Genomic DNA, 21,060 nt, shown 5'->3' on the forward strand with positions numbered 1-21,060 from the left:
AAGGCTTTAAAACATGTTTAAAAGTGGTTTAACTAAACAGGTTTGCAAAACTATCGACGAACACTGCACAATATTTGGTAAAATAATGCATGTAAACTATCCTTTGTCTTACTCTGACAATATTTTAGAAAGTTTCATTATATTGTATATTGTAGTACCAAATTTTTTTCCCTAATGAAAACATAGTTTAACTAAACACGTTTAGGTGTGAATGGGGTATATGTTTTTTGTCTGCGTTTGAGACCAAGATAGCGTGCATTCATTCATCCACTAGTTTATTAATTCATTCGTCTGTCCGTTCGTCTGTCTTTATATTATTATCATTTCCCCCCTATACTTGCATATTCTTAGGTTTTTTTAAAGAATATTATTTATTTAGTTGTAAAGGTTCTAGATTATCTCGAGGACTATAGTCAAGATGCGTGACGTTCAAGTTCTAGATTATCAGTTTATTCAGAGTTCAGTCAGTCAATGATTTCACAATTCCACGTTACAGGATTAATTTCACGAGTTCAGGTTTTCACGATTTCAGGTTTTCACGATTTCAGGTTTTCACGATTCGCTAGAATGACAATTGCAAAACCTTATATGAGAATATATTCTGTCCAAGAAAAACGGAATCAATATACTTACACATATGTGCTGTCCTGAAGATAAAATCATTCGAATTCCGGATTCATTTTTTAAGAACAACAACTTGTCTACTCTTCCCTATATCAACTCTGCCCCATTCCCACGAGCTCCTTTTCTCTCTTCCACAGGGAACCCGCTTCTATCATGCATAAGCTATAACATTCCGCCCCCTATGAACGGTCTATACTAAAACGTTCATACTATAACAGTTTCGACTAAATTATAAACGCAAAGTCTGAGTCTCTTGGTTCAAACGTCATCTTCATCTTCGGCTTCCAACAAGCATAACTTGTGGATTGGACGTCGGTAGCTGTTTTCCTTAGTCTTCACTTCTACACTTCGAACCAAACCATCACTTCCTGGGAACACCTTAGTAACTCTGCCTAACGGCCATTTGTTCCTTGTAGGGTTTTCGTCAGCTACCAGCACCAAATCATCAATCCGTATGTTTCTCTTTGGTTGTCGCCATTTTTGTCTCTCTTGCAGTGAGGGTATATATTCTTTCAACCATCTCTTCCAGTAATGGTTGGCTAACAACTGTGCTTGTCTCCATCGTTTCTTGCTGTATTTGTCCGATTCGTCTATCATCTCAGAGGGTAGGTTGGTGGTTGGACGGACGTTCAGGAAATGACTCGGAGTTAACGGTTCGTCATCATCAGGATTCGGCGGATTTCGAGTTAGCGGTCTGCCATTGGAAATGCGCTCCGCCTCGGTAAATACGGTATGTAGCACTTCTTCGTTGACTGTCTCTTGTCCCATTATGGCTTTGATGCTTCTCTTGACAGTTTTCACAAGCCGTTCCCCTACACCTGACATGTGTGGGGCTCCTGGTGGGTGAAATACCCATTTGCATCCGCGTTCCATCAGCTCCCCCGCAATCTTGCGGGAGTCTATCTCTTTAATGGCTTCCTTGATTTCTCTGTCCGCCCCGACAAAATTTGTTCCATTATCCGATCTTATTTCTTTGACGTGACCTCTTCGGTTCAGGAACCTTACCAAGACCATGATAAAGTCGTCAGTTTCCAGCGATTTTGCGACCTCCAAGTGGACGGCGCGGGAGTTCATGCACACGAAGATGGCTCCCCATCTCTTCTCGGTTACTCGTCCTCTTCCTCTCTTGATATGGAAGGGTCCAAAATAATCTACCCCTGTGTAGGTAAATGGTGGTTCATATGGGGTTAAGCGAACTTTTGGTAGCTCACCCATTTCTTGGTTTGTCGTTTGAGGTCTCTGTTTCTTGCAATCGATACATCTTCCGAGGATTCTTTTTATGGCAACTTGTGCTTGGATTACCCAGAATTGTTCTCTCAGGAGGGCTAGCACTTGCTCTTGACCACAGTGTCCGTTCTTCTCATGCAAGTAACGTATCAAGATTGTCGTAACGTGACTCTTCCGAGGCAAAATTATTGGGTGCATTGCGTCATGGGAAATTGGTGCCTTAGCCAATCTTCCACCAACACGAAGTAGACCATCATCATGTAACTTTGGGCTTAGACTTGCTGTGGGGCTGTGGGGCTGTGTCCTTGAACTTGTTTCTTCTTCTTGAGGCTCTGCATTTCTTCGGAAAAGGCTTCACGTTGCACGATCCTAGCAACCTTCAATTTAGCGTTCTGCAGGTCTTCAGTAGAAATACGTTTCTCTTTCACGTGTCGGGACTTGATCCATTCGGTGAATTTGACAAGCCAGGCAACTCGGCGCAGGAGTACTATCCAGTTGGAATACCTCCTTGTAAGTTCCTCCACAGATGATCTGCGTTCAGGTACGGTCAGATAAGCTTCTTTCTTAACTTCCAGATCTTGTACGCTAACTTCTTCAAACTTGTTCTCGGGCCAGTTCTCTTTCGTCTTCCACAGAAACTCTGGTCCTTTAAGCCAGCGTTGGTTCTTGAGATATTCTTCAGTGTCAAGACCACGGCTTGCATGATCTGCAGGATTGTCCTTGCCTGGACAATGTCTCCACTGTTCGGGCAGTGTTTCCTCTCTGATTTCGGTCACTCTGTTTGCGACGTATGTTTGGAAACGTCGAGTTTCGTTTCTGATATAGTTTAGAACTATCATGGAGTCGGTCCAAAATGTTACTTGTTGGACATCAAGCTCTAGCTCTTTCCTCACTGTCTTGTCAAGACGCGTTGCAAGTACCGCTGACTGCAATTCAAGACGAGGGATGGTGAGGGTCTTGATAGGGGTGTTTCTGGACTTAGCCATCACAAATGAGCATTCGATTCTTCCATCATGATACTCGGCTCTCAAGTACGATACTGCTCCATACCCGACCTCGGATGCATCACAGAAGTGGTGAAGCTCAAGAGAAATTCTTTGTTCACTTGTTTGCGTAAAATAACATCTCGGTACGCATACTCGCTCCAGCAGTGGAAGATTCTCTTTCCAGGTTGACCATTTTTGTAGGATCTCACCTTCAAGTGGTTGGTCCCACTTATACTTCTTCTTCCACAGTTCTTGCATGATTCTTTTTGCAGGCAATATCACTGGTGCTGCAAAGTTTAGAGGGTCGAAAACCGCACTAATAGTTGAAAGAACTCCTCTCATTGTATTCGGTTTCTGCAATTCTGACACTTTAAACCCACAGGTGTCTGACTCGACATCCCAGCGTACACCGAGGGCTCTTTCTGTTGGTAATTCTTGGAGTTTCAGATCGAGGAAGGACGTGGCTCTCTTTTCTTCTGGTATCTCAGCTAGGACCTCGCGGTCGTTACTGATGAACTTCGTTAACTTGAAGCCTCCTTTCATACACAGCTGTGTCAGTTGGTCAGCCATGCGCGTTGCAGCGTCCGCATTAGGTAACGACTTTAGGACGTCATCGACATAAAAGTTGTTCTTTACAGTGTGAACTGTCGCAGTATCGAAGTCGTCGCTGTTGTCATCCGCTGTTTTCTTCAGGGTTGAGTTTGCTGCACACGGCGAGTCTCTTGCACCAAATATGTGGACTGTCATCACATACTCTTCAGGAGGATCATCAGCATCTCCACTCCACCATAAGAATCTTAGAGAGTCTTGATCTTCTTCACGTACTCCGACTTGATGGAACATGCTTTCGATGTCCGCTACAAGTGCAACTTTGTCTTCACGGAATCGCAGTAATACGCCAATCAGACTGTTCGTGCAGTCGGGCCCCTGAAGCAGATTCTTGTTCAATGACGTACCTTCATGTTCAGCAGCGGCGTCGAAAACAATACGCACTTTTCCTGGCTTATTAACGTTCGTAACTCCGAAGTGAGGTAAGTACCATGTTCGCGGTCCAATCTGTGAAGTTTCTTCAGCGGAGAGTTTGCGCGCGTATCCTTTCTCGATGTAGCCATTCATGGTGTCACGATACACTTCTTCGAACGCTCGATCCTTTTGAAACCTTTTCTTGAGGCTCAACAGTCTCTTTTCAGCTTGCTCGCGATTGTTCGGCAATTTCACATCATCTTTCTTCCACAGCAGTCCGGTCTCGTAATGTCCTTCTTTAAACACTGTTGTCTCTTCAAGCTTCGCTACTGCTCTCAGATCTTCTCTTGAAAGCACCTCTTTTTCTTTGACATCCTGTCTTGTTTCGTAGTCATCTATCTTCCAGAATCTTTCTATCTGTTCACGTAACTTCAGGTTTTCTATGTCAGTAAAGTGCAAGTCAAGTTTCGTTCGTTGTGTTTTTCCTTCAATAGTACCCGTAATGACCCACCCAAGGGGCCCTCTCTGAGCCTGGAGCTTACAGGTAGGTTCATCAGATTTCCGTACTTCAATTATCTCGTGTGCTTCGTCAACATCCTTGCCAATCAACACAGATACCCGCGGGACTTCTACTTCCGGTACTTCAATGTCTATCAGATGAGGGTACGCATTTCTGTTGATATTGGAAGGCAAGAGGTCTTCAAAAATGCTGAATTTTTGTGATATCAACCCTTCCTCTACTGTGATTGGTTGTCCTTCGCCATCGGCAGACTGTATCTGGAACTCAGCCAGTTGGAACTCTTCTTCTTCTTTATTCATCAGCGTGTTGACCGATATTCTTTTCTTTCTTCCTTTGAGTCCTATCATCTCTGCCACTTCGGCGTCAACTACGGTGGCACGGGACCCGTTGTCCAGGAGTCCATACGTCGTTATCGCACTTCCATCCGGCGCGGAGATCTTTATCGGTACCACGTGCAGAAGTATACTTTTGTCTGTATTTCGTACGTTGGTTGCGTACTGGTCGGTTTTCCTCTGTTCAGGAGCAGGCCTCTGGTCGTTACTCGGTGGATCCTTTCTTTGTTCCCTTTCTTCAGCTTTCTTGTCGACTGGGGCTGCTTTCGGTCTGGGAAAGTTGTGTAGCAGCTTGTGGTGGCGTCGCTCACTTCCGCATCCACAGTTCTCGTTCGATTTGCATTGTGTTCTTAAGTGTCCCGCTTTCAAGCAAACATGACACAGTTTATTATTCTTCACGACGTTCCATCTGTCCGTGATGTCTTTCCTTGCGAATTGTGTACAATGTAGAAGGTCGTGGCTTCCAGAGCAGCAGACACAGCGACCCGGCGTACTTGCGTTTTCTGTTTTACTACCGGCTTGATACGCTTCCTTAGGTCTGACGTCGGTCGTGAAGGTGGCGGTTTTCAGCGGAGGTTGAGCTTTCATTACCTTGTGAGTGAATCTCATTGGTCTAGCAGTGTTCGTTTTCGATTCACTGTTCCGTGATGAAGTTGTAGTGACAAAGGCGGGATCGTTCTTGATTGCTGCTTGTCTTTTCACAAATGCCGCAAGGTCCTTCAACTTCGGTGACATCCCTTTCTCTCTGATGAAGTACAGGGTATCTCCCCACCTTGCTGATAGGTAGTTTGGCAACCTACTTACGATCAGCTTCAGGTTCGACGTCGTGCTTGCTTCAATTTCGTATTCTCCTTCCAGCTTCTTCGATGCTGATTCAAGTTGTTCTGCAAAGTTACGTAGTCCTTTGTTGTCATCATGGGCTAACTTTGGACCAATGGTCAGTTTTTCGATACATGCGGCTGCAACCGCGGATGGGTGTCCGTATCGTTCCTCTAGCAGCTTCACAACATCGTCGTACTTGCATCCAGACGCTCGTTGAACTACTTCATACGCTTCTCCGCAGACAAATTTCGGTAAGAACTCCAGTTTTTGTCCGTCGGTCAATAATCCGTCCTCTAAATTGTCTTTCAGGCGGCTTCTAAGACTGGGGAAGTCGTCAGCATCTCCGGAGAACTTTACAGGCTGCATGGCTTGCAACATGTTCAACTTCAGCATAATTGCATTGTGGGTTGTAGTTTCTTGTAAGATGGATTCTTCTCTTCGAGGTCTCTCAGAATGGTATCTTTCGTCGGCCATAACGTTTTGGGCGTGGCTCTTGTCAGCGCTTTCTTCTTGCATGTCGTACCTCTTAGGAACGTGGGAGTTTCTCCAATATTCATCGTACTTCTCGGGGCATTGGGAGCTTCTCTGGTATTCATATTCATATTCTCGTTTTATTCTTTCATCGCGGTCATCCGGTACATGGATGCGTGTGGTTTCGTTCACGACCCAATCAGTGGTCTGGTCTTCCTTTGTCAAGGGGGTGCTTGTGTAAAGGCATGGTCCACGTGGTAATTCTAGATCGGACTCTTCATCCTCTGACATAAATTCGGCTTCCTTTTCTGCTATCTTGGCTTCAAATCTCAGTTTTCTTACTGTTTTTTGCTTCTCTAGTTCAATGTCTATCTTGCGCTTTTCCATTTCCGCTTCCAATTTTGCTATTTCTTCAGCTTGTTCTGCCATCATTTTCTTCAATTCCGCGATTTTCTGTAGTTCTCGTTTCTTCGAAGAGCTCAGCGATCTAGTTTTCGACTTAGTAGACCCCCCTGCGTAGGAATATTGGCTTATTGTCTCATTATCTCTTCGTCGGCGAACTGGCGCCTGCTCGTCTTCTCGACATTGTTGTGCCTGTCTCAAACGCTCGCATGCGGCATAGGCACACTTGTGATAATTATCTTTGGCATGTTCGTGTTGTTGTTTTACTCGTAAAAGTTCTGTTTCACTTACATCTTCCTCGATGTAAACACTGTATTCATTTCTGTACAAATCCCATGCAAGTTCTAATTTTTTTAAATAATCAACAATTTTTTCGGCTTCGAAGCATCGTTCCACGTCTCCAACTTGGTTGACAAGTCTTGACAGGTGGGATAAATATCCCGCCAAGGAATGTCGTCTTTGTGTAATCCGTTCGGCTTTACGGCCTTCGAAATCTTTCATATTTTCTTGAATAATTCTCTTACCTCTTCGGGATCCAAGATCCAACTCTCGCTCAAGTTGTCTCCCATATTCAGACGGTCCTTTTATCATGTTTTCAAGTTGTTTTTCTAATTCGAGGATTCTTTCATGTTGTTGCTCGATGGTCAAGTTCGGGTTTCCTTCGGCATTCATCTTGTGTTTTCTTTCTCAATCAGTTCGTTCAGATTTGACGATATGTCGAATTTTTGTAAAGGTTCTAGATTATCTCGAGGACTATAGTCAAGATGCGTGACGTTCAAGTTCTAGATTATCAGTTTATTCAGAGTTCAGTCAGTCAATGATTTCACAATTCCACGTTACAGGATTAATTTCACGAGTTCAGGTTTTCACGATTTCAGGTTTTCACGATTTCAGGTTTTCACGATTCGCTAGAATGACAATTGCAAAACCTTATATGAGAATATATTCTGTCCAAGAAAAACGGAATCAATATACTTACACATATGTGCTGTCCTGAAGATAAAATCATTCGAATTCCGGATTCATTTTTTAAGAACAACAACTTGTCTACTCTTCCCTATATCAACTCTGCCCCATTCCCACGAGCTCCTTTTCTCTCTTCCACAGGGAACCCGCTTCTATCATGCATAAGCTATAACATTAGTATCAATATTTGAAATTTTTTACAAATAATCTACATTCTGATTAGTTCTTAACAAATTATGATCTTGTAAATATTCATTTCCTCTTATTATTTAGAAAATTATTTTATTATTATTATTATTATTAAGGCTTCATTAAAAACACAAATTTTAACTTGTTCACAAGTACAGTATTCGAAAGGCATAATTAATTTATTTGTGATTACATAAAGGTTATTGTAAGTTTGTTTTTTGATAATGGCCGGCATTAAGTATGCTTGTTACAAAAAATGCACTTAAATGCAATCGAGATGGTCCTGAAGGGGGCAGGGGGGGGAGTCCTCATCCGATTTCCAATAGTCCATTAATATAACCGTGTATAACCTTCATACGTTAATGTTTATTCGGGTAAAATGTCAATGTATTTTATTATACACGATACCGAATAAAAGAGTCTGTCTGTCTGTCTGTCATTAATTGACCAAATCCCATATTCCCAGCCTATGCTTTGCTCAAATATCAATCTCAACCCCATTCCCATTTTTCGATTGTTTTGTTTGTTTATGAATCCCATTCCCAGTGCATGAAATCTCATTTTCCCAGCTCCCATTTTACTCCTTCAGGACCCTTAATTAATACTGAAGTACGTTTAGGGTTTTTGTGCACCTAAACTTACCGTTACTAGGTACTGATTTCTTTTATCGTAAATAACAGCAGCTCTTTTCCAATTGAACCTTTTCATGAATGCCATTCGAGCTGCTATCTCTTGTGGGATACCAGACGAAGCACTCATAACAAAACTAGTCTTTTGAGGATCTTCGACTATTTTTGTAGTATAGGGGACCTTTAAGGAAAAAAATTATTAGGTAAAAAATAGTTAAAAATTGGCTTCCCGGGTTGTTTCAGGGATCGACATATGCGTTAGCCGTACCCTGACTTAGATCAGCCCAAAGGTTGTTTCGGGGTTCAATATTTGTGAGTTAGCCGTACCCTGTCTTAGATCAGCTCAGAGGTTGTTTCAGGGTTAAGTCTGTGAGTTAGCCATGCCCTGACTTAGATCAGCCCAAAGGTTGTTTCAGGGTTCGATCTGTGAATAAGCCATGCCCTGACTTAGATCAGCCCAGAAGTTGTTTCAGGGTTCAATTTGTGAGTTAGCCGTGCCCTGACTTAGATCAGCCCTGAGGTTGTTTCAGGGTTCAATTTGTGAGTTAGCTTTGCCCTGACTTAGATCACCCCAGAGGTTGTTTCAGGGTTCAATAAAAAAGGAGTAAACGGATGTCCGTACTGACTCACCAAAAGACACGCAATTATGTTGACTGTCGTGGCTACATAATCTAATAAAGATGATAAGGCAGGCCCTATAACTGCTGTTGGAATCGGGTTACTTTGGGTTATCTGGTATGCTTTCGATATAGCCCATCCCGGAATTCCCTTCGAAGAGCAAAAATGGGGGAAAATATCAATAATTTAAAGTTAGTTGTTGATGATGATGATAGGTGGGTTTGGGGTAGGTGGTGACGATCGTGATGATGCCGGGTAGTGATGATGATTATGGGAAGTATGCTTGGCGTGCGTAATAAAGTGCCGCAATTCACGAGTTCGAATTCCGGCTCGGTGTTGTATGAGTAGATTTGGTTCTCTGTGTTCTGAGGGTTTTTTCCCTCGGGTTTTCAGGTTTTCCTCCGTCTTCAAAAATCAACTTATAAATTCCAGTTCAATCTTGGGCTTTCAACTACTTGGAACGTGATGATGATGATGGTACGGTGGTGATGATGGTGATAATAACAATGGTGATGATGATAATGATGATGATGATGATAATGATGGTGATGATGATGGTGATGATAATAATGGTAATATTGGTGATGGTGGTGACGACGACGACGACGACGACGACGATGATGATAATGAGGATGATACATACTTATTACATACTTTATTATTTGGTATTTACAAGTCATAGATATATAAATTAACAAGAATTCAGGCACAAGCTACCTATAATAACCTAAAGGTTAGCCAAGATGGCGAGGGTGATAATAATAATAATAATAATAATGGTGATAATGATGATGATCAGATAATGGTTATGATGATGGTGATGATGGTGGTAATAGTGGTGGCCGATGGTGGTAGTGGTAGAGGCAGTAGTAGTGGTAGTGGTAGTGGTAGTGGTAGTGGTAATGGTAATGGTAATGGTAGTGGCAGTGGTAATGGTAGTGGCGGCGGCGGTGTTAGTGGTAGTGGCACTGGCAGTGGTAATAGTAGTAGTGATAGTGGTGATGGTGTGTTGGTGTTGATGACTATTATGATGATTACTACTCACGAATGTATCTTCTATAACCAAATTCAGCTGATATCTATCGGTTAGAGTCTTGAACCGAGTACTATTTTCGACGAGTGACTTGGCCAGATGAACAGACCGATTGTAACCAAAACTGTCAAGCAGCTGCGCCTTCCAAAGGAGAGCCCCAATATTTATTATGGGTTTTTCATCACGAGTTTGGTTAGTTTGGTTAGTTTGGTTAGTTTGGTTAGTTTGGATAGCACGTGAAGGCAACGTGAAGATAAGAATGAGAAGCGTAGACACAGACAAGCGAAAACGCATTATTTTTTTAAGGTGAAAATCTTGAGGATACTTGGAAAACCTACGGAGAGAGAAAAAAATGTGGAGTTGTTAGTCATGTTTCAGTTTATGGGTCTTCGAGGCTTTTTCTACGGGTTGTTCGGGTTTATTTCTTACCTAAAAGTTGTGCCCTGACAAGTTGTTTCATATTATCTCATATGAAGAGTAGTGTAAATCAATAAAAATTAAAACAGTTTCAAAAAGCAACCAAGATTAACAATATTAATTGGTTACATCTTAAAAAAATTAGTATAAACAAAAAATTAATTTAAAAAATACGACTTTAATCAGTCAAAGTTTTAAGATTTTGTTAAACAATATTAAAACCTCAAAAATAAGAACAAACAAACTAAAAATTGAAAAATGAATAAGCTTATCAATAGAGAACGGGAGGCTGTTGCCAGAAACGACGAAGACAAAACGAAAAACCAATCATGAAATAAAATAAATATTTTAAAAAAATTCAGAAAATAGAACCTACCTTATATGAACATTGTTTTAGGAATGTTTTTTCGTATTAAAGATATATTTTTTGAGCTCAATATATTTTAAGTAGAGTGTCTTTGAATGTCGATTACCAGCGAGGAAAGTTTTCTTAGCAACGACACCTTTAAACAAATATGCTGGAGTTTGCAAGACGCTTTATCTAACTTATGTGTCGCATGTCAATCATTTCTAAATGGGATTCAAATTAGATTGTGGATATGACGTAAGATCTCTAAGCGCCCTCTTGTGCGGGTACTTTATGCCCTGGCTAAACAGGGAAACATGTTTCCAGAAACATGTTTACCGCGCGCATGTTTCTTCCATGTTTCCCAGTTTAGGCACATGCGTACAAATTGCGCACATACAAATTTTGCTTCCAAGACGCAAAAAATGTTTTTGCTGTGCGGCAGACAAGACGCATGAAAACATTTTTTCCCGATGTTTCCTGACAGTTTTGCCACCTTTAGGAAACATGTTTCCTCGTTTAGCCAGGGCCTTATTCCCGGGATATACTACCTTGAGTAAACATAGCATAAAAGGCCAATAAGAAAAATACTGAAATTTGGCAGTTGGGATGGTAAAGAAGAATTTACGAAGAACATCGTTGTCTCAATAGCTATTCGGCTCTTGGTTAGACTAGATTTATAATATTGTCAAACTTCTTATTTACATGATATATATCAGATTCGAACTTTGCTAGTGAGCTTTTGAAAAAAGAAAATATAAAAAAGAAATTAAGAAGAAAAAAAGATACGATTAGATAGGAAAAAGTCTTCTCACAATAACTATTATTGCAAGTGGTCCTTTCCTTTGTTGAAGTTTTGCATAATATATTACATGTCCGTAATTCGAGACCTTAAAATTATTCCATACATTGTACGTTTTTAACTTCATAAGGTAGCTAGTTATCGATAAAATTGGAAGGTTTTCTTACCTCTTACTCCTTAACGAGGAGTGTAGCTTTTCTTCCTATATTACAAGACGCCAAATCTGATCCGGTATTGTTTTTCTTACATATCTGTTTTTAAAGAATATTGAACTGGAAAGCTTTTGAATGAGGTTTTACTAAATATACTAACGTATTACTAAACTTACTTTAAACTTTGCTTGACAACTAGTGAGGAAGTGTAAACACAGAGCGTAGGAATCTAAGTCTTTTTTTCTAGATCTGCTGTTATATATTTTTGTACTAGAATGAAGTGCTTGTATAAATAAGCGATTTTTAAGTTAAAGACTTCGTGCAGACATGAAGGTAGAAGAGGCGAATAATGTTATCAAGGCAATTACCAGCAATTATTGTTCATTGTCGAAGATTTTCATTAGGATAAATTGTAAATCCTTTTTTACGAATTAACACCATAGCGAAGGATTCTAACAAAAGATATTATACGAATTTTAAGATTGTATTGTTATCAATGATTGAAATAAATTACTTTCTCTAAATCCAATTTAAACTTGATGGTTTATGACGTCGAAAACAATATCCGTTTTGTACTTTGTAAATCTGATTTTAAAAAAATATATTGTGTCCTGATTTTGTTGAACAACTACTAAACGTTGTCTTTAAAAACCTTCTTTAAGGTTAAAGAATACTTTACCTTCTCACTGGTTTGTAATAAAAGTAATTTTTTTAGCACAGAATTATTTTGTTTCATGGGGAGTCTACCTTTTTCATCCCATGCAGTTTTGGAGGGAAATGAGATGAAGGTTGTGATATAATGCGGAGACACTGAGACGCAAACGCGTGCGGGCAAAAATGGCGCGAAAAAATATTGAGGGAGAAAGGAAATATCAATATTTTTTACGAGTACTTGGTATATTTTAATTGAATAATTTGTTATAATATAGTGAAATACTTTGTCAAGTGTTTCTTACAATTCGATTTGGCTTGATCATCGAAAGAGCAAGATTCCCAGATTGAGCTGAATATATTATAGGAGTTCAAGTTGAGAATACGTTTTAATCCTGAAGCTTCGATAAGTGCGCCCCCCTAGAATGGCGTAATTGGATCTAGTATTAAGTAACAGCCGTCGAAATTTGCTTCCTAAATTAAAAAAAAAAAAGGACAAAAGAAAAGAAAGAAAGAAAGAAAAAACTCTAAAGAAAGGATCCAAATTCTGAATTCAAACTATCTCATGAAGCGAAAAATAATTAAAAACCATTGTATTAATCAGTGAAACAACAAATGAACTTTTCTTTTCTAATATTTAATGAGAAAACATGACCTCCAATTTCAATAGATATCGGAAACCTCTCGAGTGTTTACATAACACTTTTTGAGCATTTCATCATGGTAATATCACGGCAAGTGCTTATCCATTCGGCAATGTCATTTTTTCCTCGCTTTAATAAGCTGGACGAAAATATTTATATATTTTCATTTGCATTGCTTGTAGAAATCCAACCAATTTGAAAAAATAAAAATAAATAAACACTCATGCTATATTTTTAGAAATTTGTACAAGAATAAATATATGGTTATTGGGTAGATTGACAAAATTGGATGTTTTTTAAGCAATTTCGTAAAGTTGATGTAGAATTTTGTGCGCACTTTAATTTTTGAACAGGCTCCTGTTGTGAATTAATGGGTGAAAAGATATTAAGGTTTTTCTGCTGTTGGCTTTGCTCTAAGCACATATAAAAAACAAAACTATATTTTTCAATTTTATACTTCTAAATCTTTTTATCCTAATACTTCGAATAAACTTCTAATCGAAATTTGACTACCAAAGTGGTTACGAAAAAACAAAAAATCGGACCATCAGTTTTCAAAAGAAAAAAGTGCCGAGAAAATCTAGAACTGCATGTTAGTATAAAGGAAAAAAGGTTCTTAAAAAGGACCACTGCAATTTTTTCTAGTTCACATCATTTTGCAAGCCATGATAGGGTATAAAATAAAAGTTGTGAAATAATATAAAAGTGTAAATTAGCCGTTATAAACCCATCAAACTTGAATCCTAACTGACATTTGGACGAATCATTCTCTCAGAACTAATTACGTTTTTGTACTATTTTTAAGAAATCGATAGCGAGAACTAAAAGCCAAATTGCTACGCTAAAGTAGCGGGATAGGATGGAACAGATAAAGTGATAAGAAAATTTAAGCACGTTTGTTAATTAGGGACTAAAATATGGCGTCATAACACTGACTGTTGCTCTAGATACGTGCCTTTAGCAGGGCGGTGTTTTAAGACAGTTTTGAATAGAAGAAATGTGACGTCCGAACGTCAACAAGATCTTCTAGAAAGACTAACACTTCCTGAACGTGTTTTTAATTGAACAATCGAAAAATTCAGTGCTGGAGAAAATATAGATATTGTCTGTGAAATGGTAATATCAGAAGCTGCACGTTGTGTCTTGTAAAGAAAAAACATTGAACTTATCTTTGAAATGTTTAACTGCACGTCTCGTAAAGTTTCGACTCATTGTTTGTTGAAGAGCAAGAGTTCTCAGTTTTCTTATTTTGAAGAAGTTATTTTGGTTAAATAGCCTAAACAGAGTATTTAATGACCTAGTTTTTCGGTTTGTTTGATTTTGAAGTGGTATTTTTACTTTGATACATGGTCGATACATGATGGTCGGTTAACAGAGGGTGGTCGGTCGAACGAGGTGTTTCGACGCTCGCTTGTGAGGGTTTAACTAAACAAATAAAATTGGATTTAGCAGTGGCATTTCTACAAAATAGCCATTCGTCCACTGAATTTTGATTGGAATTTAGAAGTTGATTTTTGCGGAGGGATAGAAACATTAACCCGGAGAATAACCCTCGAAGCACAGAAGAGAACAAACAAGCTCACATACAACTCTGCTAACTCGAACCTGGTCGCTACGCCACCCGTTTTCCTATATACATGGCGTCTTACTGACTATTTGGTTGGAGTCTGAAACTCGAAATTTGAAAAGGCGCGATTACACGTAGCAATTTTCTTTGCAACTTGTCTTCCATCGGTTTTAATAAGAGACATTTGAAAAACCGTTGCGAGGATAAGAAAACCTCAGGAAATCATGATTGAAAACTCACAAAAAGTAAAACTTTTCATAAACATAAACAGATTCTAAAAATGCCTATTCTTCACTTTTCTATTCAAACTTCCTCGATCAAAATATTATCCGTATATAAATCATCCTTACCTGCGAGATCGTCAGACAGTGAGAGAACAGACAATTTCTTAATTTCTTTCAAGTTATACACCGAATATGGCGACCAATTTGAATAACTATTGTTATGCGCTGACTATAGCAACTGACTATAGCAACTGACTCAGTAGCCTCTCATGTATTGTAAACTCTTTTATGTTTCCACGTGAAAACGAGGCTAGTCGTCAGTGCAGAACAATAGCAATTGCCCTAATTCACTATGACGTCACGCCAAAACATTCTATTGTTTAAACGCAAAGGATCATGGTCGTCGGAGGGGGTCAAATCAACGCAAATTCACCGAAAATTGTTCTAAAACCCGTATCAATCCACGAAGAGAAGTAGAATAGCCAGCAAACGCTCAGAATATTTTTTAGTACATATTAACACATACTATATTTGAAAACCAGGCCATTTTAGATTGAACTGTTTCGATAGGAGCAAATTTTGTTGAATTTTCTATTGCATTTGGCGATTCTATCCCCCACATAAACAAGCAGTGACGTCATAGTGAATTAGGGCAATTCAAATTGGTCGCCATATTTCGATTAGGTGTATTACGGAATGAATTTATATACATTAGTATCAGATTTTGCTGATTAATACTGACTATCCTCGCTTCAATTTGACGTCATTTTACACATTTTCAACTGTAGTGACTTTATTATCCTCATTTATATTTTCTTTTTGTCCATTAACATGTATAATTCCTCTTTAATTTAGAAAACTATGTTAATTAGAAGCGGCCATTTTTTTTTGGACGCTTCTATCGGAGCAAGAAGTCTTGTCTTTTTTGATTTAGTGTTGCTTGTCAAGTCTAAATAAAATAAGGAAATCCTACATATTGTACAAAAATCTATCTACGATCTTTTGATTGGTTGAAAGCATATGAGGGAGGGGTCTGGTGTTTTAGATGGTCCCAGATCAAGGGCCTAATTACGTTATTGGCTAAAAATACATCCTCCCTCTTTATTTCATTAAAACAAACCTGCCCTTATAATTAAACGTAAACCAGCTCAACTTAAATTTCACCTGCTTATTGCTAAGTTAATCCTTCGCCAGAATTCAATAAATTGCGACGGAAAGGATACGAGATAAGCTAAATTTGTCTAAATTTGGCATTGGAATTCAAAGTTACCGCGTTTGTGAGAAAGCGCACGTTATGCGTGAAACGCGAAATATCTCTAGCTACATCGTAAGATCAGTAAACCCCATTGGCGAGAGAATGATTTTTTGTACATCGTAATTACATGAAGTATTGGTCCAGCGATAAAAAATTGATATACAATAAGACTTAATTGATATATAGATAGACAAGACACGCATGTGCTGGGAGATTTACTTTTACCGAGGGTTGAGCTGAATGTCTTGTCTGGTAAGGTTAAGATTAGAGTAGTTGATAATGAAAGTGTTTAATAAGTCCATCAAAATAGTTCTTTCTTTCTTTCTATTTTCTTTCTTTTTTCTTTCTTTCTTTCTTTCTTTTTTTCTTTCTCCCTTTCTTTCTTTTTTTTTTCTTTCTTTCTTTTCTTTTCGTTCTTTTTTGTTTTTTTGAATTTATTTATATGCTTCTTTTTTCTTTCTTTTCTTTCTTTCTTTCCTTTCTTTCTTTTTTTTTTTTTTTTTCTTTCTTTCTTTCTTTTTTTCTTTCTCTTTCTTTTCTTTTCTTTCTTTTTTCGTTCTTTCCTTCGTTTTTTCTTTCTTCTTTTCTTCTTTTCCTTTTTAATCCCATCCTTCCTTCCTTCCTTCCCTCTTTCTTTTTCTTATAATCAAACCCATATCCTTTAATTTGCCGCGAAATCAATTTTACCTAAAAAACGATCAAATTTTTCATGATAATATACATATATTTACAGTTTGTACCATATGCTCGCTTGCATAACATTAAGATAACACATTTCTCGCAAACCAAAAATACTATTCCTAGAAAACATTTAACTATTTTTTTAAACTTATATTGTTTTGGGGATAGAGTTTGATCGCTGAATATTTTACATTTTTGTAAATGTCCTTTCCATGGCTAAAGAAAAGAACTTTGAATTTATAAGTATCAGTATTAATATCTCTCTCTCTCCCTCTCTCTCTCTCTCTCTCTCTCTCTCTCTACATTTTAAATGTAAACATCAAACAATAAAAAATACATCAAATCCAGGGCCTTAGTTTTTTAGTGGAGAAATTCAAAGCTGGTTACAGTTGTATTTTTTGTTGTCCGACTTGGCTTTCTTTGCCTACATTTTCTTTGAAAAACATCATTAGTCGTTTAGTTTAATGAGTAGCTTTAAAGTCTAGGTCATTCTCTTCCTAACGTAAAGTTGATAAATCTAATAGTTTAGAAACTGAATGATTTAAAAGTATGAATACTAGTCAGTGCCTTACCTGTTGATGTTGACAAGTTAACGAAAAATTTAAGTGAATCTCTCACTTTTCCCCTCATTTTGAACCCATGTCTTCACTCGCACGCTAGCTATTCATTCAAATTACTTCCAATTTCATTAGATTAATCTATTGTCCATTAATAGTCAATTTAAGTATTTATCTGTTTAATTTCTTTCTATAATGGCATCGAAAACTCCTTTAATGAAGCCAAATTACCCTGTTTACTATTCTCGAGTATAAATAAAGAGGTTCAAGTCTTTAGTAAAAAAAAAAAAAAAACAATGGCAAAAGTTGTTTAACTACCCTACTTCAGTTTTAATTCAAGAACATCTTGTAAAAGGAGGACTCACAAGGGGAGTGAAATAATGAGTCAGACGACGAGGACTTAACTATCTGACCTTGAGATATCTTACAGCTTTTAGGGCATATATAAATGCCTTTATGAAAAGGGTGGTACTCAGAAGTGAAAGTACAGAAAATCTCGAAGAAAAACGACTGATTCATTAATGAACGCTAATTTTCTGTCATTAATCAGGGTTGTGACAGAAATTCAGAAAAGTTAACATTGTTGGATTACCTGAGGGCTTTTCGAGATCTAAACTACTGAACACTTGCAACGGTGAGAGTGTGTTTATGATTAATGTTTACTGTACCAAGAGACAGAAAACACATAAACAACCGCAATGAAAGCTCCCCAATTAGACTTATGTAAAAACGAAAAAAAAAACTTGTCATGATTGCTGTTGCTTAAAAGCAAGTTAATAGCACCAAAACTATTGATATTTGTAAGAAAACGTCTTAGAAATTCTCTTCTAGTTATTTTAAAATCTCAGCGTAACGTATATGAGTTTGCGTACGGTCAATTCTTACGCCGCAATTTGACTTATGTAAAAACGAAAAAAAAACTTATCATGATTGCTGTCGCTTAATAGCAAGTTAATAGCACCAAAACTATTGATATTTGTAAGAAAACGTTTTAGAAAATTCTCTTCTAGTTATTTCAAGATCTCAGCGTAACGTATATGAGTTTGCGGACGGTCAATTCTTACGCCGCTACCACCATCTTGAATTTAAGTTCGCACCAAAGGCGTTGTTAAAAATAATAATAAATCGAGGAAACCTCGTTTTTAGACCAGAAATGAAATGTTCTATCTTATTTAACATTGATATTTAAGTACTTTAGAAATAATAAGTTTTTTTTTTTAAAAATTTGAATGTAAGATGAACAATTACAGATCTATAATGTGTGCGGGGAAAAATTTGAAGGCCCTTTGAATAATTCAGTTTAGAAGTAGAGCCTGAGCCAGGCTTTATTTCTTATTTAGCACTAAAGGTCGTTCAAAAAATTTCTTACCATTTTGATGGATTCTCTTCTTAGACGTTTGGTGAATCGATGTCATTCTGAGGGGAAAGAGCCTCGGGGGACGATCTTTAATTAAGCTAAGAGGTGAGGTGTTACGAGTTCATGTAGGAAATGAGGTCGAAAATTTATAAATAAGTTCTTATATTTGAAGATGTTTGCAGGTGTTCTGTAAACACGATCTCGGAATAGAAAAGATAAAGCCCAAAATTGAAAGGAAAAAAGTCAAGGAAAAAAATAAAGTACATAAGAAATTATTTCTGAATTCTTGAATTTTATCAAAAACCAACTTGAACATGAAAATAACCAACAAAGTGTTCTCATAATTAATTCTCATAGTGAGCTGAGCTTTTTCGGTTGTTTCATTTACGAAGCCTGTCGTACTACGCAGGGTTTGGAAAATCGTGAGCCGCTAAGAAAAATTGTTGAAACTCCCGCTGTTGCTACGTGATTTTTATTCCAGAGCTTGTTAGTTTAATGAAGGTTAACGAAGGAGTCATCTTACTTAGAAAATTCTGGTCGTAACGAGATTTCAATTTTCAGAGTTCGCTTTATGGAGGTTGTTATTCTAAGAAAAATGATTGGTATTAAATTTTATCAGTGGTCGTAATACACAGGTTTGAAACAGTCAGTTAAATTATTTTAAACTGAAAGTAAAATACCGTATGAGTGAAGGAGACAAATTGGAAGCTTTTAGCTTTGAGTAAAACGATAAAAAGTAGGATTCTTTGAGATGAAAAAGAAAAATTTCAACCGAAAAGACGAGCAAACGTCAGCAAAGACCTCCCGCTTGCTTCAACTCTAAATACTTCTATCAAGTGGCGGAAAGGAAATTGTAAATATTGCACAATATTAAACTTGTTGTAAAACCGACATAACCTTCTAATAGGTATAATCAGCAGTTACCTCGAACATTACCAGAGAATTATTCAAGATGATCAGTGTGATAACGACTTCCACTCTCATCAACATAATGTTTTAAACTCGTTTTCGAAAGGCGTGAATTATGCTGGGTTTAGAGACTTGTCACGATATGTTTTTTTTTTCTTGTTTTGGTCGTAAAAACAGTTGAGTTGGAAAGGTAGTCAGAAGTTGTGATAACGAAATCTTGGGCGCAAGGAATCTTGAGGTCGCCATATTTGTATGAAGAAAAAAATCTTATTTGCAAAATTTTTAAAGTCTCATTGCACGAACGTCTTAATTTTTCTATTCTTGGTTTGCAATCAATCCCAAGAGAGCACAATAACAAAAGGGATGTCCGCCATGCTGGAAGATATAACAAAAGAATTCATTGAAAAATCTTTTGTCAAATTCTTCCAACATGGCGGCTATGACGTCTATTGCAAACGAAGAATTCTGCGACAAAGCTGCCATGAATTCCTCAATAAAAATGTTCGTTATTTTCAAAACGGCACAATCACGAGAGCACTGAAAATTCTAGTAAACTTGTTTCTCGAAAATCTCGAAAACTTTAATTCTAAATAATAAACATTCCTACTTTAAGAGTTTATATAATTTTTTTTGTCTTTATATAAAATATTCATCATTGAGGTCCTTTTTTTAATAGTACATATTTTGCTGTCATAGATGATTGGTATAGGAAATCGCACGATCTCGAGTACAATTCGGAGTTTATAGGTACGAGTGATGCTTTGAAAGTTTTCAAAATTGGACCAATTTGAGAAATTTCGAAACATCACGATTATATATAAATTTCAAACTGTACGAGAACAGTGTGCTATTTTTTGTTTATAATACACTCAACAAAATTGAGCAAGTTAATTGGGACTCTACAGAGTACAATCTGGGATTTAATTGTACTCCTCTTGTCCAATCAGAATCGAGTAATTTTGTTGAGTGTATTATAATAAGAAATAAGAGTGCGAGGAGATTTGTTATCTTCTATTACTTTGAATATAGATGATTGTACTATGTTTATCTGCTATGGGTTTCAAACCCTCTTTATTCGTTGACACCTCTTATGTATTTAGACATAGATTGCCAATTTACCGTGCATGTTTTTTTCTCAGGCTTGTAAATTTGAAAACTAGTGACGTAAAAGAGCGTTTAGAGTTCTAGTTTCGTCGGTGTGGGTCCCTACGAGTTCCTACGATAAAATCTCTTTACGTTACCGCTAGCTGGCCAGAATGTCTTTCCCACATCAGTTAAGTTGTATTTTAAAGTACATATACAACGACCAGCATCCTCTATCAAGCGACCATTTTTCTAATTCAGCCCTTCATATACCATGCAATTAAAACCTACATTTGTAAACCTTTGCGACAAGCTTCCTTTCTAGCTTGGCCAAACCTTTCATACACCGGCCATCATCTTCTATTAGGCGACCTTATTCCTAATTCAGCCCTTTCATATACCAATTAAAACAGTTTGTAAGTTGTACGACAATTATAAGCTCTACGTCACCCTATACTTGTGAAAATTATTGACCATTTCTAACTTTTAGGCAATCGTTACAATACGAGTTCCTATTGGCAGAGAGAGCTCACGTAAAACTACTTAAATACTTATAAATGATGATATACCTCTGTAATGTATTTCGGCCTTACCTTTAAATCTATCAGCTCCTTTACAGTAGGTATTTCTCGG

The 21,060-nt window shown here is 37.7% G+C and overlaps 2 protein-coding genes across 2 annotated transcripts in view; both read right to left on the reverse strand.

Annotated features, from left to right (window-relative positions):
- Positions 1-21,060, reverse strand: part of LOC116303948 (gamma-aminobutyric acid type B receptor subunit 2) — a 68,283-nt gene that overhangs the window by 20,562 nt on the left and 26,661 nt on the right. Inside the window, exons 4-6 of the mRNA XM_089040287.1 lie at positions 9,795-10,116; positions 8,762-8,899; positions 8,145-8,312 (exon numbers count right to left, since the gene is read on the reverse strand). Of these exons, the coding sequence (XP_088896413.1) occupies positions 8,145-8,312; positions 8,762-8,899; positions 9,795-10,076 (588 nt within the window). The 5' untranslated portion in view covers positions 10,077-10,116. The remainder of the gene's footprint in view (positions 1-8,144; positions 8,313-8,761; positions 8,900-9,794; positions 10,117-21,060) is intronic.
- Positions 429-7,019, reverse strand: LOC148905382 (uncharacterized). Its single transcript, XM_089040202.1, has 3 exons — positions 2,267-7,019; positions 634-2,183; positions 429-562 (listed from the first exon to the last, which is right to left on the reverse strand). Exons 1-2 carry the CDS (start codon positions 7,017-7,019, stop codon positions 883-885), a joined length of 6,054 nt encoding a protein of 2,017 aa, XP_088896328.1. The 3' UTR covers positions 429-562; positions 634-882.

Source organism: Actinia tenebrosa, unplaced genomic scaffold (genome assembly GCF_029948245.1).
Source record: "Actinia tenebrosa isolate PJP-AT-01 unplaced genomic scaffold, QUT_ActTen_1.0 PGA_scaffold7__59_contigs__length_16204524, whole genome shotgun sequence".
Lineage (NCBI taxonomy): Eukaryota > Metazoa > Cnidaria > Anthozoa > Actiniaria > Actiniidae > Actinia > Actinia tenebrosa.